General features: G+C 32.1%; 1 protein-coding gene across 1 annotated transcript in view; it reads left to right on the forward strand.

Annotated features, from left to right (window-relative positions):
* Window positions 1-15,153, forward strand: part of LOC114334616 (ATP-binding cassette subfamily G member 4-like) — a 293,193-nt gene that overhangs the window by 268,170 nt on the left and 9,870 nt on the right. The window contains exons 9-10 of the mRNA XM_028284693.2: window positions 6,336-6,436; window positions 13,128-13,283. Of these exons, the coding sequence (XP_028140494.2) occupies window positions 6,336-6,436; window positions 13,128-13,283 (257 nt within the window). The remainder of the gene's footprint in view (window positions 1-6,335; window positions 6,437-13,127; window positions 13,284-15,153) is intronic.

Consider the following 15,153-nt stretch of genomic DNA (forward strand, 5'->3'; position numbering starts at 1 on the left):
CTAATTTTTAAAATTCATATTAGAAATTTCAGAAAGCCTATACAGGGTGAAATTTTTTCTAAGACCAAAACGAACTAATTTTTTAAATCCGGGCCTGATTTTTTTCTAGTTTGAATAAATCAGTTGATTAGGTGGTAACACAAATTAAATATTTGTTCAAAAAAAATTAATTTTTGTAATAAAAGTTATTTTTTTTTTAATCTATGGTTCACTTTACCAAACTTTTAATTCATAGTCAAATTTTATTTTTTTATAAAAAAATAAGTAATCGCGTGGGGAAAAAAATTAATATGTCATTTTAATTGTTTATTTGTCTAATTTGTAAAATTCATATTATAGTTTTCAAAAAGCTTATACAGGGTGAAATTTATTCTAAGACCCAAACGAACTAATTTTTTTGAAGCCGGACCTGATTTTTTTCTAGTTTGAATAAATCAGTTGATTAGGTGGTATAGTATTTTTACTACAAAAGCGATATTACGTAGGTCAAAATTTTTGACGTAAGAGAACTGTCAAAACATTAGATTGTGACTTTTCATTATTGCCATGTTTATTATAATCATGGCAATCATGAAAAGTCACATTCTAATGTTTTGACAGTTCTCTTACGTCAAAAATTTTGACCTACGTAATATCGCTTTTGTAGTAAAAATACTATAATAGTGTAACGATTGACCAAAATAAGAGACACATCGATCTGACCGTTCAACAATTATGACGAATACAAATTTCTGTCAAAATACGAAACTCGCCCTGTATATTATTAAACAATGGGAGCAGACACTTTTTAATGGTCATTTGTTATTCCCCATAGGAGCCTCTATATGAGGTAGGAGTATGTACAGTTCCTCATGACTCACCCTGTATGTCAGTTCATTCAGAAAGCGCCATAATAGACCAAGAGGCAGCACTGAAAAATCTCTTTAAATTTACTAAAGCTAGATTTTTCACAGTTGATTACTGTGAGTGTGTAGAGAAACATACTGCGGTCAGTCAAGCGAAACTTAGAACAGGGGTTACTGAGAGGGTATCAAAGTTGCTTTCCTACGAAGGTAATTATTTCCATTTACTAAGGCTGAAAATCGGTACACACATTCTAAATTAAATATAAATAATCGGTCAGCTGTATGACGGGACAGAGCCGGTCGGTCGGCCCCAATAGTCAAATGAGGAAATAAAGCATTTTGGCTCGCAATTTTTTCGTCTAGCATGGATTTACTTGAAATTTTCACAGAAGGTAGGGAATAGTCCAAGGATCATTTTATATATCATGACGCTATCATACGCTAAAACCTTGGGGGTGGTTGCCACCCCATCTCGGGGTGGAAATTTTTTATTACATTCTAACCATGTAATTCGATGGAAAAAGTGATTCTAAGAAAAAAATGTTTTTTACATTTTCTTCGTAAAACTAATATTTTTCGAGTTATTCGCGCTTGAAAATAACAGTTTTTCGACGAAAAAATCGACTTTTTTAGAGGGTTTTTTGAGAATACCTCGAAAAATATACATTTAATCAAAAAAACTGTAGATATCGAAATTGTATCTTTTAGTAACACAAACCAAATTATTTTCCTATAATATCTTTAAGACCAATACAAACTGAGATAGGGCATGTTAAAGGTTAGCTTTTTTCGTCAAATGCACAATTTGAAATATTCAAAGCCAAATAATGGGAAAAATTTGCATTTTTCGAGGAAAACTTAAATAATCTTTTTTCAAGCATACAATTAGACCTTTCAAAAAAATAATAAAAAGTTTCTAGCATGAAAATTAAGCGACTTACAAAAAAATGTCGGTACCTGCTTTTCTCTACGAAAAAATCAGTGAAAACAACCCCCTAACTACCTTCCTAATTCAAAATTGGTCTTCGCCTTTCTGTAGTTCCTTTTATATTTATATTATCAATACACTCAAGGAGTTTGACCTATTTAAAATGCGTAATTTTAGAAAAACTGGCGTTTAAAGAAAAATTGATTTTTTGCAATTTGGTATTTTTCACCTTTTACTTCAAAATATCTCCGAAAATACTGAAGATATGAAAAAAATTATATACTACTAAATTGCAGCTTTTTTAATGACTAAAATTACCCTGCATAAATTTTCATTACAGTGAATAGTTAGCCAGATATAGCTGTTTAAAACCTCTATTTACCAGCAAACACCCCCTTATTCGAGCCCTTTAAACCTGCTTCAATTAAAATCTAAGGCATCTTACGGAATTTAATTTACACAGTCTTATAGCTCTTTAGAAATCCTACAAAATCATTTTTGAGGGGTCTTATTACTGAGAGGGTATCAAAGTTGCATTCCTACGAAGGTAATTAAATCCATTTACTAAGGCTGAAAATCAGTACACAGTGAGATATAAATATATTTCCAAAATTAGGCATTTTAAATAGGTCAAACTCCTTGAGTGTATTGATAATATAAATATAAAAGGAACTACAGAAAGGTGAAGACCAATTTTGAATTAGGAAGGTAGTTAGGGGGTTGTTTTCACTGATTTTTTCGTAGAGAAAAGCAGGTACCGATATTTTTTTGATTAAAGTCGCTTAATTTTCATGCTAGAAACTTTTTATTATTTTTTTTGAAAGGTCTAATCGTACACTTGAAAAAAGATTATTTGTTTTCTTCGAAAAATGCAAATTTTTCCCATTATTTGGCTTTGAATATTTCAAATTATGCATTTGACGAAAAAATCTAACATTTAACATGCCGCATCTCGGTTTGTATTGGTCTTAAAAATAATATTGAAAAAGAAATTGGTTTGTGTTACTAAAAGATACAATTTTAATTTCTACAGTTTTTTTGATTAAATGCATATTTTTCGAGGTATTCTCAAAAACCCTCTAAAAAAGTCGATTTTTTCGTGGAAAAACTGTTATTTTCAAGCGCGAATAACTCGAAAAATATTAGGTTTACGAAGAAAATGTAAAAAACATTTTTTTCTTAGAATCACTTTTTCCATCGAATTGCATGGTTAAAATGTAATAAAAAAATTCCACCCCCAAGATGGGGTGGAAACCACCCCCAATTTTTTAGCGTCATGCTACATAAGCGGCATGATACATAAAATGATCCTTGGACTATTCCCTACCTTCTGTGAAAATTTCAAGTAAATCCATGATGGACGAAAAAATTGCGAGCCAAAATGCTTCATCTCCTCAATCGACTATTGGGGCCGACCGACCGGCTCTGTCCCGTCATACAGCTGACCGATTATTTATATTTAATTTAGAATGTGTGTAATGATTTTCAGCCTTATTAAATGGAAATAATTACCTTCGTAGGAAAGCAACTTTGATACCCTCTCAGTAACTCCTGTTCTACGTTTTGCTTGACGGACCGCAGTATGTTTCTCTACACACTCACAGTAATCAACTGTGAAAAATCTAGCTTTAATAAATTCAAATAGATTTTTCAGCGCTGCCTCTCCGTCTATAAGCGCCCTAACGGGTTTCAATACTTATCAAGTTATCATCAGAGAGTGCATGTTTGATTATCTCTGAACAAACTACAAATCGGGTGCCAGTATCGATTCACAACGAAATAACATGATAATACGGATGTCGTGACGACATCTGCTTAAAACAAGTGACAGTTTTACTTTTAATAAAATTAAAATAATATTAAGAATAAAACTTTATTGGGACCAAGTTTTCTGGTAATACATTCGTGGTTTCTAAAATTTGCAAACCAACGGATACTGGAGCAAAGAAGGCTGAGGAAGATGTAAAAGTTGCATCTCACTTCTCGCCTGTTCAGCGCGGTAAAATTCCAATGAAAAAGAGTCCCTCATACTCAGTTATAAGTAAAACAAATATAAATAAAATCAATGGGAAATTCCCAGTAGCTGTCTGTATACCATAATTAAAAATCATACAGAACAAGTAAAAACTTCGTTTGTATAATGGTATAAAAAGTATATTAAAAAACTATTAAAAAGTCATCCAAAAGGATTCGCAAAACGTTTTCGATCTAGATCAGATCATCTTCAGTGCCTTGAACGAAGTATTTCCACGTTAGAATGAATGCAAAAGGTTAAAATTATGACTAGTTAAAGGACAACTGTGGATAATACTTACGTTCTGCTTAGTAGATGAAACTAGTAACCTTATAGAATAGGTGACATCGAGAAATATTATTTACATTTCGAAAAACTGGTGTTAGTAGCGACTCTAAGTCGATGTTAAAAGATGAATTTAAGAGTGCTCAAAGGGCAACATGATTCAATGCTCGATGATAACGTGTGGTTCTTGCCAGTTCAATGGACACAGACCAACAAGAGTATAGATGACAATCTATTTATCAGACTGAAGTGACATGACAAGACAGGTAGTCAATTTTTGGTTATGAATTTAAAAAACATTATAGTTCATGAATTTAAATTATCATTTAAGCTGAATGGATGTTAGTAACTACTGTATTAAAGTGGAATTTGAATTATAATAAATAAGATTCTATTGTAAAAGTCTAAAAGGCAACTCTCTGTTACAGAAAGAACTGTTATTATTGTTATGTTAATACAAATGTTATTTTAAAAAAGTTTAATTTAGTTTGAAATAAAAAGAGAAATGAAAAATACTTGAATGTAAACAACTTATAGATGGAAAAATATAAGATACATAGTAATGTTGTGTAAAGGATGAAAGGAATAATGTTGGTTGCCTAATATTGAGGTTGTAATGGTTAACAAAGAAAGAGAAAATTTATAAATTTAGCTGATTATTTGAATTAGTTAACTAATAATTTGAAATCTACAGATGGTACTGGCACGTACTGGAGTGAACAGCCTGTTCTGTGAATTAAACTGTCATCAATGGCGTCATTGACTTTATTATGAACAACATTTTTATTAATATAACAATAATAACAGTTCTTTCTGTAACAGAGAGTTGCCTTTTAGACTTTTACAATAAAATCTAATTTATTATAATTCAAATTCCACTTTAATACAGTTATTAACATCCATTCAGCTTAACTGATAATATAAATTCATAAACTACAATATTTTTTAAATTCATAACCAAAAATTGAGTACTTGTCTTGTCATGTCATTTCAGTCTGATAAATAGATTGTCATCTCCTATACTCTTGTTGGTCTGTGTCCATTGAACTGGCAAGAACCACACGTTATCATCGAACATTGAATCATGTTGCCCTTTGAGCACTCTTAAATTTATCTTTTTAACATCGACTTAGAGTCGCTACTAACACCAGTTTTTCGAAATGTAAATTATATTTCTCGATGTCACCTATTCTATAATGTTGCTAGTTTCATCTACTAAGCAGAACGTAAGTATTATCCACATTTGTTCTTCCTAGTCATAATTTTGACCTTTTGCATTCATGCTAACGTTCTAAGCACTGAAGATGATCTGATCTAGATCGAAAACGGTTTGCGAATCCTTTTGGATGACTTTTTAATAGTTTTTCAATAAACTTTTCATACCATTATACAAACGAAGTTTTTACTTGTTCTGTAAGAAAATATAAATAAATAATCATTTCGTTGTGAATGGATACTGGCAGCCCAATTTTTAGTTTGTTCAGAGATGATCATATATGCACTTTCTGATGATAACCTAATAAGGTTTGAAACCGGTTAGGGCGCTTGTGGTGCTCTCTGAACGAACTGAAATATAAGACGGCTCTTGTTTCGTTTTACAACGGAATGGTAATTTATTTATAAAATATTTTGTACACGTAAATACTGTGATGGGTGAGCTAAGAACGCAAAAGATGGAAAAGATAAAGTTTTAAGATAGTACGAGATAAAGCTGGTTCTTATACGTGGCTTGTTGACTTCAGTCATAATTATTATACGTATGACGTCGAAAAACATTCTATTTTAATTTCCCATTTTAGAACAAATGATATGATATGATACAAATGAATAAATTATAGAACAGATGCTGGTAAAAAACATTAATTAGTAGCCATTTTACTTATAAATCAAACTAATAATAAAAATTACTCAACTTCAATATTTTAATAAGCTTCATACGCATACCTAATAATGACTGAAGTCAACTAGCTCTTAATCTAACGTCTAAAGGTGGGGAAACTATCATGCAATGTATTGTAAATTTATAGGTTTCTAACGATAATTTCCCTCCCCTACTAGTTTCATCTCTTTTTATTACACAACGTATTATGTTTTCTATCTTTTGCGTTATTTTGCCGGTTTTTAGCGCACTCACTGTACTTATAGCCTTTAGAACTTTGGTTTGTTTTTATTGGATTTATATCGTTTTGTTTTTGTGTGTGTGACCCATCAAATTTGAAAGCATTTAGTTCCATATTCTCAAATTGATTTTGTTCATTTTCAGTTCCGATAGAAGTCAAACTGTTAAAACGAGAGTATTTTAATCGATGGTTTAGCTTAAAGCCGTACTTTCTTGCTAGTACGATAGTAAACATTCCAATGTTGGTAAGTACTTTATTATGTTATACAAAATTATTATTATGTTATACAAAATACTCTTATTTTTCTATTGATTAAAAAGAAATTTTTATGTCCGTTGCATGTTTACTCGTCTCAAGTATAGGAAAATAAACTGACTTTACTTTACACATGAGGTATTTATCCAACACATACACACACACTACAGAAAACACAAAAGAGATAGGTATATACACATACACTCACAAGCACAAAATTACGCCACTAAAAATTTTTGATTAAGTTTGACAACTTATATCTATTATTTGTACTCCGATTTTCAAGATTTTTGCATCAGTTTGTAGGTACATAATATTGATATTGTTTGTTATTATTCCGGTAACAAAAAATTTTGCTTAGAAAATTATTTTCTCCTAATTTTAAAAAGTTTTATGGAAAAACTAAAGAGCTGATTTTGTTTCATAGTCCTTTTGTATTATCCCGGAGGCATTGCTAAGATTTTGTTTTTTGAATCATCCAAATATCTCTTTTCTTGTAAGAGCTACGCCATTTTTTGTAAATAAAAACACTGATTGACTCATAAACATAAATATCTTAAATATAGGTTGGATTGATAAGATTAGGCCCGCATGTAGCCCAGATCTCAATCCCATCGAGCATTTATGAGATTAATTGAAAATAGCTATTCGCCATCATCCTAGGCCTTCAGAAAATTTGGTACAGTTATGGCCCAGGTAGATGAATATCGAACTATAGCCCAGTCAAGGATAACACATCTTATTTATTCGATGTCAAACAGATTGCGAGCAGTCGTTGCTGCGAGAGGTGGACATACGCGCTATTGAATTGTTTTGTTGTTAATTTTGTTTTGTGTTGTTAATTTTAGTGCGTTTGATAATTTTAACTAAATAAACCTTCAAATCAGTGTTTTTATTTACAGCTTCTACAAGAAAAGAGATAATAATAATAATAGGCACCTCTTACATCTTTAACCCTGTTTCAAGTAACTAGTGTCGATGTACACATGCCCAGGGGACCGACGATTTAACGTACTCTCCGAGGCACAGTGAACAGCTCGTATCATTTTTAGAAATGAAAAATGGATTTTCTGATCCTGGTCTTGAACCCGTGCTTATGAGGCCAGATATCATGTCGCTGCGCTACGGCTGTTCACAAGAAAAGAGATATTCCGATAATTCAAAAGACAAAATCTTAGGGATGCGTCCGAGATAATACGAAAGGAGTATGAAACAAAATCAGCACTTGAATTTTTCCACAGAAGTTTTTAAAGTTAGGAGAAAATACAACGCTTTCATTCAATCCCGTATAATGCTAAGCAAAACATTTTTCTTTACCGGAATAGTAACACACGATGTCAATATTATGTAGGTACCTATAACTGATAAAAGAATCTTGAAAATCGGAGTAGAAATAATAAAGTTATAAATTGTCAAACTTAATCAAAAATAAAAAAAATAGTGGCGGAATTTTGTGCCGGTGACTGTACATAATATAGGATGTGGTAGAGACGCTGTTACATAGATTTATGATCTTACACTATAGTTTAAAATCTACTCATTATTTGCAGTAGTTTTAAAGCTAAGCGATTTGGGAGAAGCGCGGAATAAAAGTAAGGCAAGTTGTGCCTTCTTGCTTCCTACGGTGCTGTCTTCTTTCGAAGCTTGACGGTCGTTTGAGTGGTTCAACAGATTAGTAGTTAAACCGATCCCTGTAGCTGGTGAGTCAAGACGATTTCGTTTTCTTTACTGTTACTCTCTTTATATACGCTAATGTCAGCAGTCTTATCTACAGCCATATCGTGAAGGTTTCTATTTTAGAAAAATAAAAATGTATACCATTTGTATTCAGTTGCGATGCGAAGGCAAAACTGTCTTATTTTTCACTTAGTACAGAGAGCTCAAACTAGCACTCTAAATCGACGATTTTCGCCTCTTGTTGGAGGCATCATCAGAGAGGCGTAGGTTTGCTGTTCTCTGCCCCAAGTGACGAACCTCCGAGAGCTAGTCCTCGCACTGCAACTGACGTTATGGAGTAGGTACCTAGCCACATCTGCTAAATGGAAGTCAAAGTTTTTCAACCTAATAAAAATATTAAACTGCGAGAACTGCGGAAATCCTAACCGATCTAGTAGCAGCAGCAAAACTAATGGGGTTACATATAAATGAAAATAAAACAAAATTCATGGCGACCAACACAAACACAAGAGCTGGAAATGTTGATGCAGATCTAATTATCAATGACCAAAACTTCGAAGCGGTCAAAGAGTTCATATATCTAGGGACATCGGTTAACCCCAATAATGCCACATCTGAGGAAATAAAAAGGCGAATAATAATTGCAAACAGGTGTTATCATGGTCTATCAAAGTACTTATCTAACAAACGTCTGTCTCAAAAAACTCGTATAAGGCTGTATAGAACATTGATAGTCCCCGTTCTCACATATGGTTCAGAGGCATGGACGCTAACTAAAACAGATGAATCCGCTCTATCAATTTTTGAAAGAAAGGTACTACGCAAGATATTCGGAGCGGTTTGTGAGAACGGAATATGGAGGCGTAGATATAACTTTGAACTGCAGAATATCTACAAGCAAACGTTTGGTGGAAAAGATATTATCACTATAATTAAGCGAAATCGCCTGCAGTGGGCAGGACATGTAGCCCGAGCCCCTGAATCGAACATGATAAAAAGGATTCTAACAGCTCAACCCGTGGGAATGAGAAGAAGGGGTAGACCAAAGTTGAGGTGGATGGGCGGGGTAACACAAGATGCCGAGAAGGTCGGAGTCGGCAATTGGAAAGTGCAAGCAAGGGACAGAACAGAATGGCGTAGAACGCTTGAGAAGGTCGAGGCCCTCTAAGGGCTGTAGCACCATGATGATGATGAAAAATATTAAAAAAAATATTTTTAAAAGATATATAGTTGAAAAACTTAGCATAATAAGTAATATGCCAGCTAGTAGGCGTTATTTAATTATTTTCGGAAATCTAGTTTTCTTTAGAGAATATTAAATACAAGTACCTATGCATTTTTAATCCTGTATTACAAACGTAGACCAAATTAGCAACATAATACCGAAAACCGCATGTCGATACCTTTTTTCTATTTCGAGATATCGTAAGAAACGTGTAAATTTTAAACAACAACTGTTAATGTCACCGGTTAACGAAGTTAAGGAAAAGTATTGTTCTATGATATGAAGAAAACAAAGAAACATTTTCCAGATGTAAACGTATATAATTAAGTAACTAAAACAACAATAAGACAAACAACACTATAAAATATAACAAAGAAATAAAAGCAACTACAGTGGAACCTCGATAACTCGGATTAATCGGGACCGCGGCCGATCCGGGTTATCGAAAATCCGAGATAGCCGGAGAATATGGTAAAAATTAATAAAACACGGTATACTTACAGATAAACTCCGTTAGAATTGAAATAACATGAAATATTCTTATAAATATGCACAGTACCTACTCATTAAAATTACTAAAAAAAACACCAAACACAAACGTAAGCAAACGGAAGCGAACAATACAAGACACACAATACAGTCACAACGATGTAATGTTATTTAAGAACAGTGAAAACTAAAGACCATTGTTTATAAAAGAATTTTTTAAATAGTCTTTCCTAAACAATGCTAAGACAATTTGAAATAAAAAGGAATAAGTACTACAGACAGGTGGCTGTTGTTTCTGCGGCGTGTGCTCTGAGTCATTTTTAATATCGTATAGTTCAAATTACACACATACACATTATCTCTCAAATATTATATTACATACATTTTTATTGTTAAAAGGTTTGTCTGATAATTAACTATTTTGATGGGAAATAAGCCACAATTAAATTGAAAAATACAAAATATTGAAAATCAAAATGTTTATCTGATGAAAATCGGTCCGGGTTAGCCGGACTTCCGGGTTCTCGGGGGCCGACTTATCGGGGTTCCACTGTACTTATTTAGTGATGACCTAAATGTTCAAATTGTTGCCCATCACTTTCGATGCAAGAGCATTTACTCTTTCAAGAGTAGATTGAAGAGCAGTCTCAATTTCTGCTTTCGCAGTGCTTTGAATGGCGTTTCGTATTCTCTAGATTCTAGATCATGTTTTCTGGAGTAGTGGGCCTAGCGGCAAAAACAAGGTCTTTAATCCGTCCCCATAAATAAAAGTCTAAAACAGTTAAATCTGTTGCTATTGATGTTATCAGTTAAATCTGCATCGAAAATGATGGGCAACAATTTGAACATTTAGGCAGTCACTAAGACTAAGTAAGTAGTTGCTTTTATTCTTTGTTATATTTTATAGTGTTGTATATTTTATATTGTTGTTTTAATTAATTATATACGTTTACGTCTGGAAAATGTTTATTTGTTTTTCCATAGTTCACTACTTTTCCTTAACCTCGTTTACCGATGACAGTAACAGTTATGTTTAAAATTTACACATTTGTTAAGATATCTCGAGACAGAAAAAAGGTATCGACATGCGGTTTCGGTATTATGTTGCTAATTTGGACAATTTGGTCTAATTTTGTAATACAGGGTTAAAAATGCATACTTCAATTTAATATTTTCCAAAGAAAACTAGATTTCTGAAAATAATTAAATAACGCCTCCTAGCTTGCATATTACTTATTAGGCTATTTCGAAAATAAGACATTTACATTGACGAAAAAAAGCTGTTTTCGACAAGACCAAGTAAACAAAATTCGATTTAGCAGAACCGGACTTACAGCCATTTTTTCATAAGAAGGTTCCCACTCACCCCCACCTCTTATTTGCAAAGGTAGACTTAAACTTGTGAAATCAAATATGCGCAGAATTTTATGAAGAATACGATTATTGGATCTCCAGTGCCCTTTCATTAGGTAAATTTTGTAAAATTTTGATTTTTTAATTTTTGATAGGTATTTAATTACGCCCTCTAGCGGTGGACCTATAATTATGAAAATAATTTCCAGGCTTTTCCCGAGGCAACTTTTGTTATAAATATTTTTTTTTCAAAGCTGTACTATAAACGGTTCCTGAGATATGGCCGAGAGCCATTCTTATTGGGACAGCCGGTGCTTCTAGCTCTGCCGCATAGTATCTTACCTCAATGTTTATACGGTTTTCATCTTTGATGTTTCTAGCATTCTTTTTGTTCTATGTCGGGTTCAAAGTTCGATGTAGAAATTGTACGACGTCACTAAAATAAATATCTTTTATTACTATTGGCAGAAAGTAAAGTTTAAATTATCGTTTTTATCGATTATTATTATTATTTAGTGATTACACAGATAAACATGAATTTTGAGTCTGAGTTCTGTCCCTCTAATTTTGATTAGGTACTTATGCCTAACTAAAGAAAGAAAAAATATTTTTATCTAATAAAGTTTGCTTGGTACTTACTTACCAGAACGAAATTTCAAATTTTATGAAAAAGTTCTATTTTGTAATTTAAATTATTTTTAAAAGTAAACAAATTTTGAATTATATATTTTTATTAATTTTAATTATAAAAGACGGCTTATGAGAAATCCATAAATACGAAAAAGAATACAAAAAAACTGTAAAAATGGATAGTTTTCAACAAAGTGAACAAGGACCGTCTCGTAGGAGCCCACACACGTAGTTACTCATCATGTTCTCATTATATTCTCCTTGATATAGTTGTTAGAAGTTCATTACATCTTGGTGAAAGCGTTCCCTTTGCTCTTCTGAATATGCACCTAAGTTTTTTTTTTAATTTATCCAAGTGAGCATGTGGCATGTGTAATTTAAGAGACATTCTGCAACCCATGACTTTGAAGCTGTCAAGCATATTAGAAATAAGCTCTTTGTAATTGTCAGACTCTGACAGTTTTGGAAAAATTGTCTTAAAAATTGAAAGGCCTCAGAATCTTGACGAAGAGCGTTTACGAACTGTTTCATAAGACTTAATTTTATGTGCAATGGAGGCATTCAAGCATGATGGGACTCCACATTTAAAACTCGCTCCGGTGAGACCACGAGTGCTCCTGGTAGTGAAGTATATCGGCTCTACTATACCATCAACAAAGATAAATTGGATATTTAGTGTATCCGCCTTGCACTTGCACTAGAAACGAACCATTTTGAAATCCCCTATTACTGGCCAGACGTACTCTTCATTATTTCAAAACTTGAAGCACCATTTTAATTCTCTCCTAATTTTCTTTGATAATTACAGAATGAGGTCGAGGAAGAGATGGAAATCTATTTCCAGTGCGAAGAACAACTATCTCAAGCTTCTTGTAGAGCTGCCAAACAAAATTTTTTGGCTCCCACTTTAATTACTTCGCCACAAATATAGCAAAAAGAGCCAACGTCATTTTTACACATTTAGGAAGACATTTTTAGGCCTTGAGATACATAAAATATGTTATTCTATTGCAATGCTAACGCGCACACTACCATGTCAGTCTGGCATCTTAAATGCAACGGCTCCTTAAAAAATCTGCAAAAAGACCGTATATTTATTTTTCATTATCTAAAGGTACAAAAGCAAACTTTATTTATTATTTATGAAGTTTTTGCTTAATTGTCTATGTATACAAACAGAAAATATTTACTAAATACCTAACAGACTCAACTTTTTTTTGTTGACCTTGTTATAAAATATTATAAGTTAAAATTTACTTATGTAGGTACTTATGTTAAGTTATTACTATAATCAGTATTTTTTTAGGTTGGTTATGGAATGATATTCATATCAATAGTATTTTTCATGACGGGTCAACCAATAGAATGGCAACGATTCTTAATGTTTACTATGATCGCCATCAACGTCGGATTTTGTTCTCAGGGATTAGGATATGCAATTGGATCCAATTGTGGTATACTGGTAAGACTATTTCAAAAAACATAACTATACTCGTCCAGAAAAAATCGTACGCCGTTTGTCTTTTCAATTTGTACCATTTGTTCAAAGTTTCTATTTTTCTATTATTACTGTTGTCCGGTTTGGTGGATGTATTTAAAGTATTCACCACGACTGTTCTGAGCAGATCAAGAGGACAAAATGTAAATAAACATATAGTGGTTTTCTCTGAAATTAAATCTTAAACTGTCTTTTTTAAATAAATTACATACATTCTTCTTGTTGTGTAAATTAATTTAATTCAAAAATTAAATATTATTTGGTCTCCCTGTATAAATAACCATGTTATTATTAATCATAATGATAATAATGTTCATTAAGGGCGATAATATCAATTACATGGGTGATGTTCCAATGAAGTTAGCCAAGACCATGTCGACAATTGTAACATGCCCCGAAAGAGGGTGACATTTGTATATAACATGAAAAGGGAATAAAATTTTGACAAGATGTTGTTATGTCATATTAGGGGATGTTACACAATGAAGGACATGGCCTAGTAGCTCAGAATTGGAAGAGATGTAGGGTGGTTCGTTAAGGGATGTTGTTAGTATACTCTTATTAGCTTAGAAATGAAAAAAAAATAGAAAAATCAAAATAAGGATGTCAAATTAAAAAATAAAATATTGGGCGCCACTGGTTACCTTAAGGGAACCAAAAATTATACAAAAAAATAGAAATGATAAAGGAAAGATAGATAGCTAAATCAAAATAAAACAAAAAAACCAGTCACACAGAATATACACCATATACAAAATACTTATAACGTAACTTACCTTATCTTACTCTATATTATATACTCAGCCAATTCTTTATTGTTCTTGCGATACAAGAGAGAAGGAAAAGAGAAATAATAAGATTGTATTTAGCAAATTAAACATTATTTATTAAAACAAAAAAAAAAGAATCTAAATTTGTGATCTTTCTCTTACGGTCTACAAATAGAGATCGTGATTACCAAAAAAATAAAATAGAAAGTTTACAAAATATACCTTGTTTAGGACCGCGTTATGTAATAACGGATTAACCGCCAAAAGTCAAAAATCGAGATAATAGTGCCATCTTGCAGCTAGGGTGCAAATCTATGTTTAAAATTATGTTTTTTGTAAAAAAATTAAAAAAAAGCTGTTTTTAAATGCCTGTATTAAGCGACATTTTTTATTTTATTAAAAAAAATCTCACACTAGGATTTGTAATATCGAACTAAACGCCAATAATGGTACATAATCCATTGTCATAAACAAAAATTCGCATCTTTGTAAGTGTAATAACGAATCAAGCGCCACGAATAGTCGGTTAATTCTTTATTACAAAACATAACATATTTACTAACGTTTAAGATATCGAATTAAAAGACATCCTTTGTCAGGAAACATCAGATTAAGCGCCAAATATGTCTCTTAATCCGGTATTCGGATCTTAACTCATGCATATCTTAAAAAATCATTAACGAATTAAGCGACATTTGATCGAATAACTTTTAAAAGATAAATTATTTTTTAAAAATTTTAAACACATGTAAAAGTCTATTTACATTTGCATTAATATATTAAATATGAAACATGTCAGTACTATATTTTAGAAATAGTACCAAAAACAAATTTAAAATCTTTAAACCGATTTATCTCAAAACTACATTTTGGCGCTTAATCCGCTATTACATAACGCGGTCCGTTTTATCAGTTCTGATTTTTCTTGGTGGTTGTTAAGTCCAAAGCGCGATTTCCCTTCACTAAAGTCACTAAATTGATACAACAAAAGTACATCAGGTTATCCATAGTTCATTAAAAAAAACTCCATAGTTCATAAAAAAACTCCATAGTTCATCAAACAA

This window comes from Diabrotica virgifera, chromosome 1 (assembly GCF_917563875.1).
Source record: "Diabrotica virgifera virgifera chromosome 1, PGI_DIABVI_V3a".
In the NCBI taxonomy this organism is placed as follows: Eukaryota; Metazoa; Arthropoda; class Insecta; order Coleoptera; family Chrysomelidae; genus Diabrotica; species Diabrotica virgifera.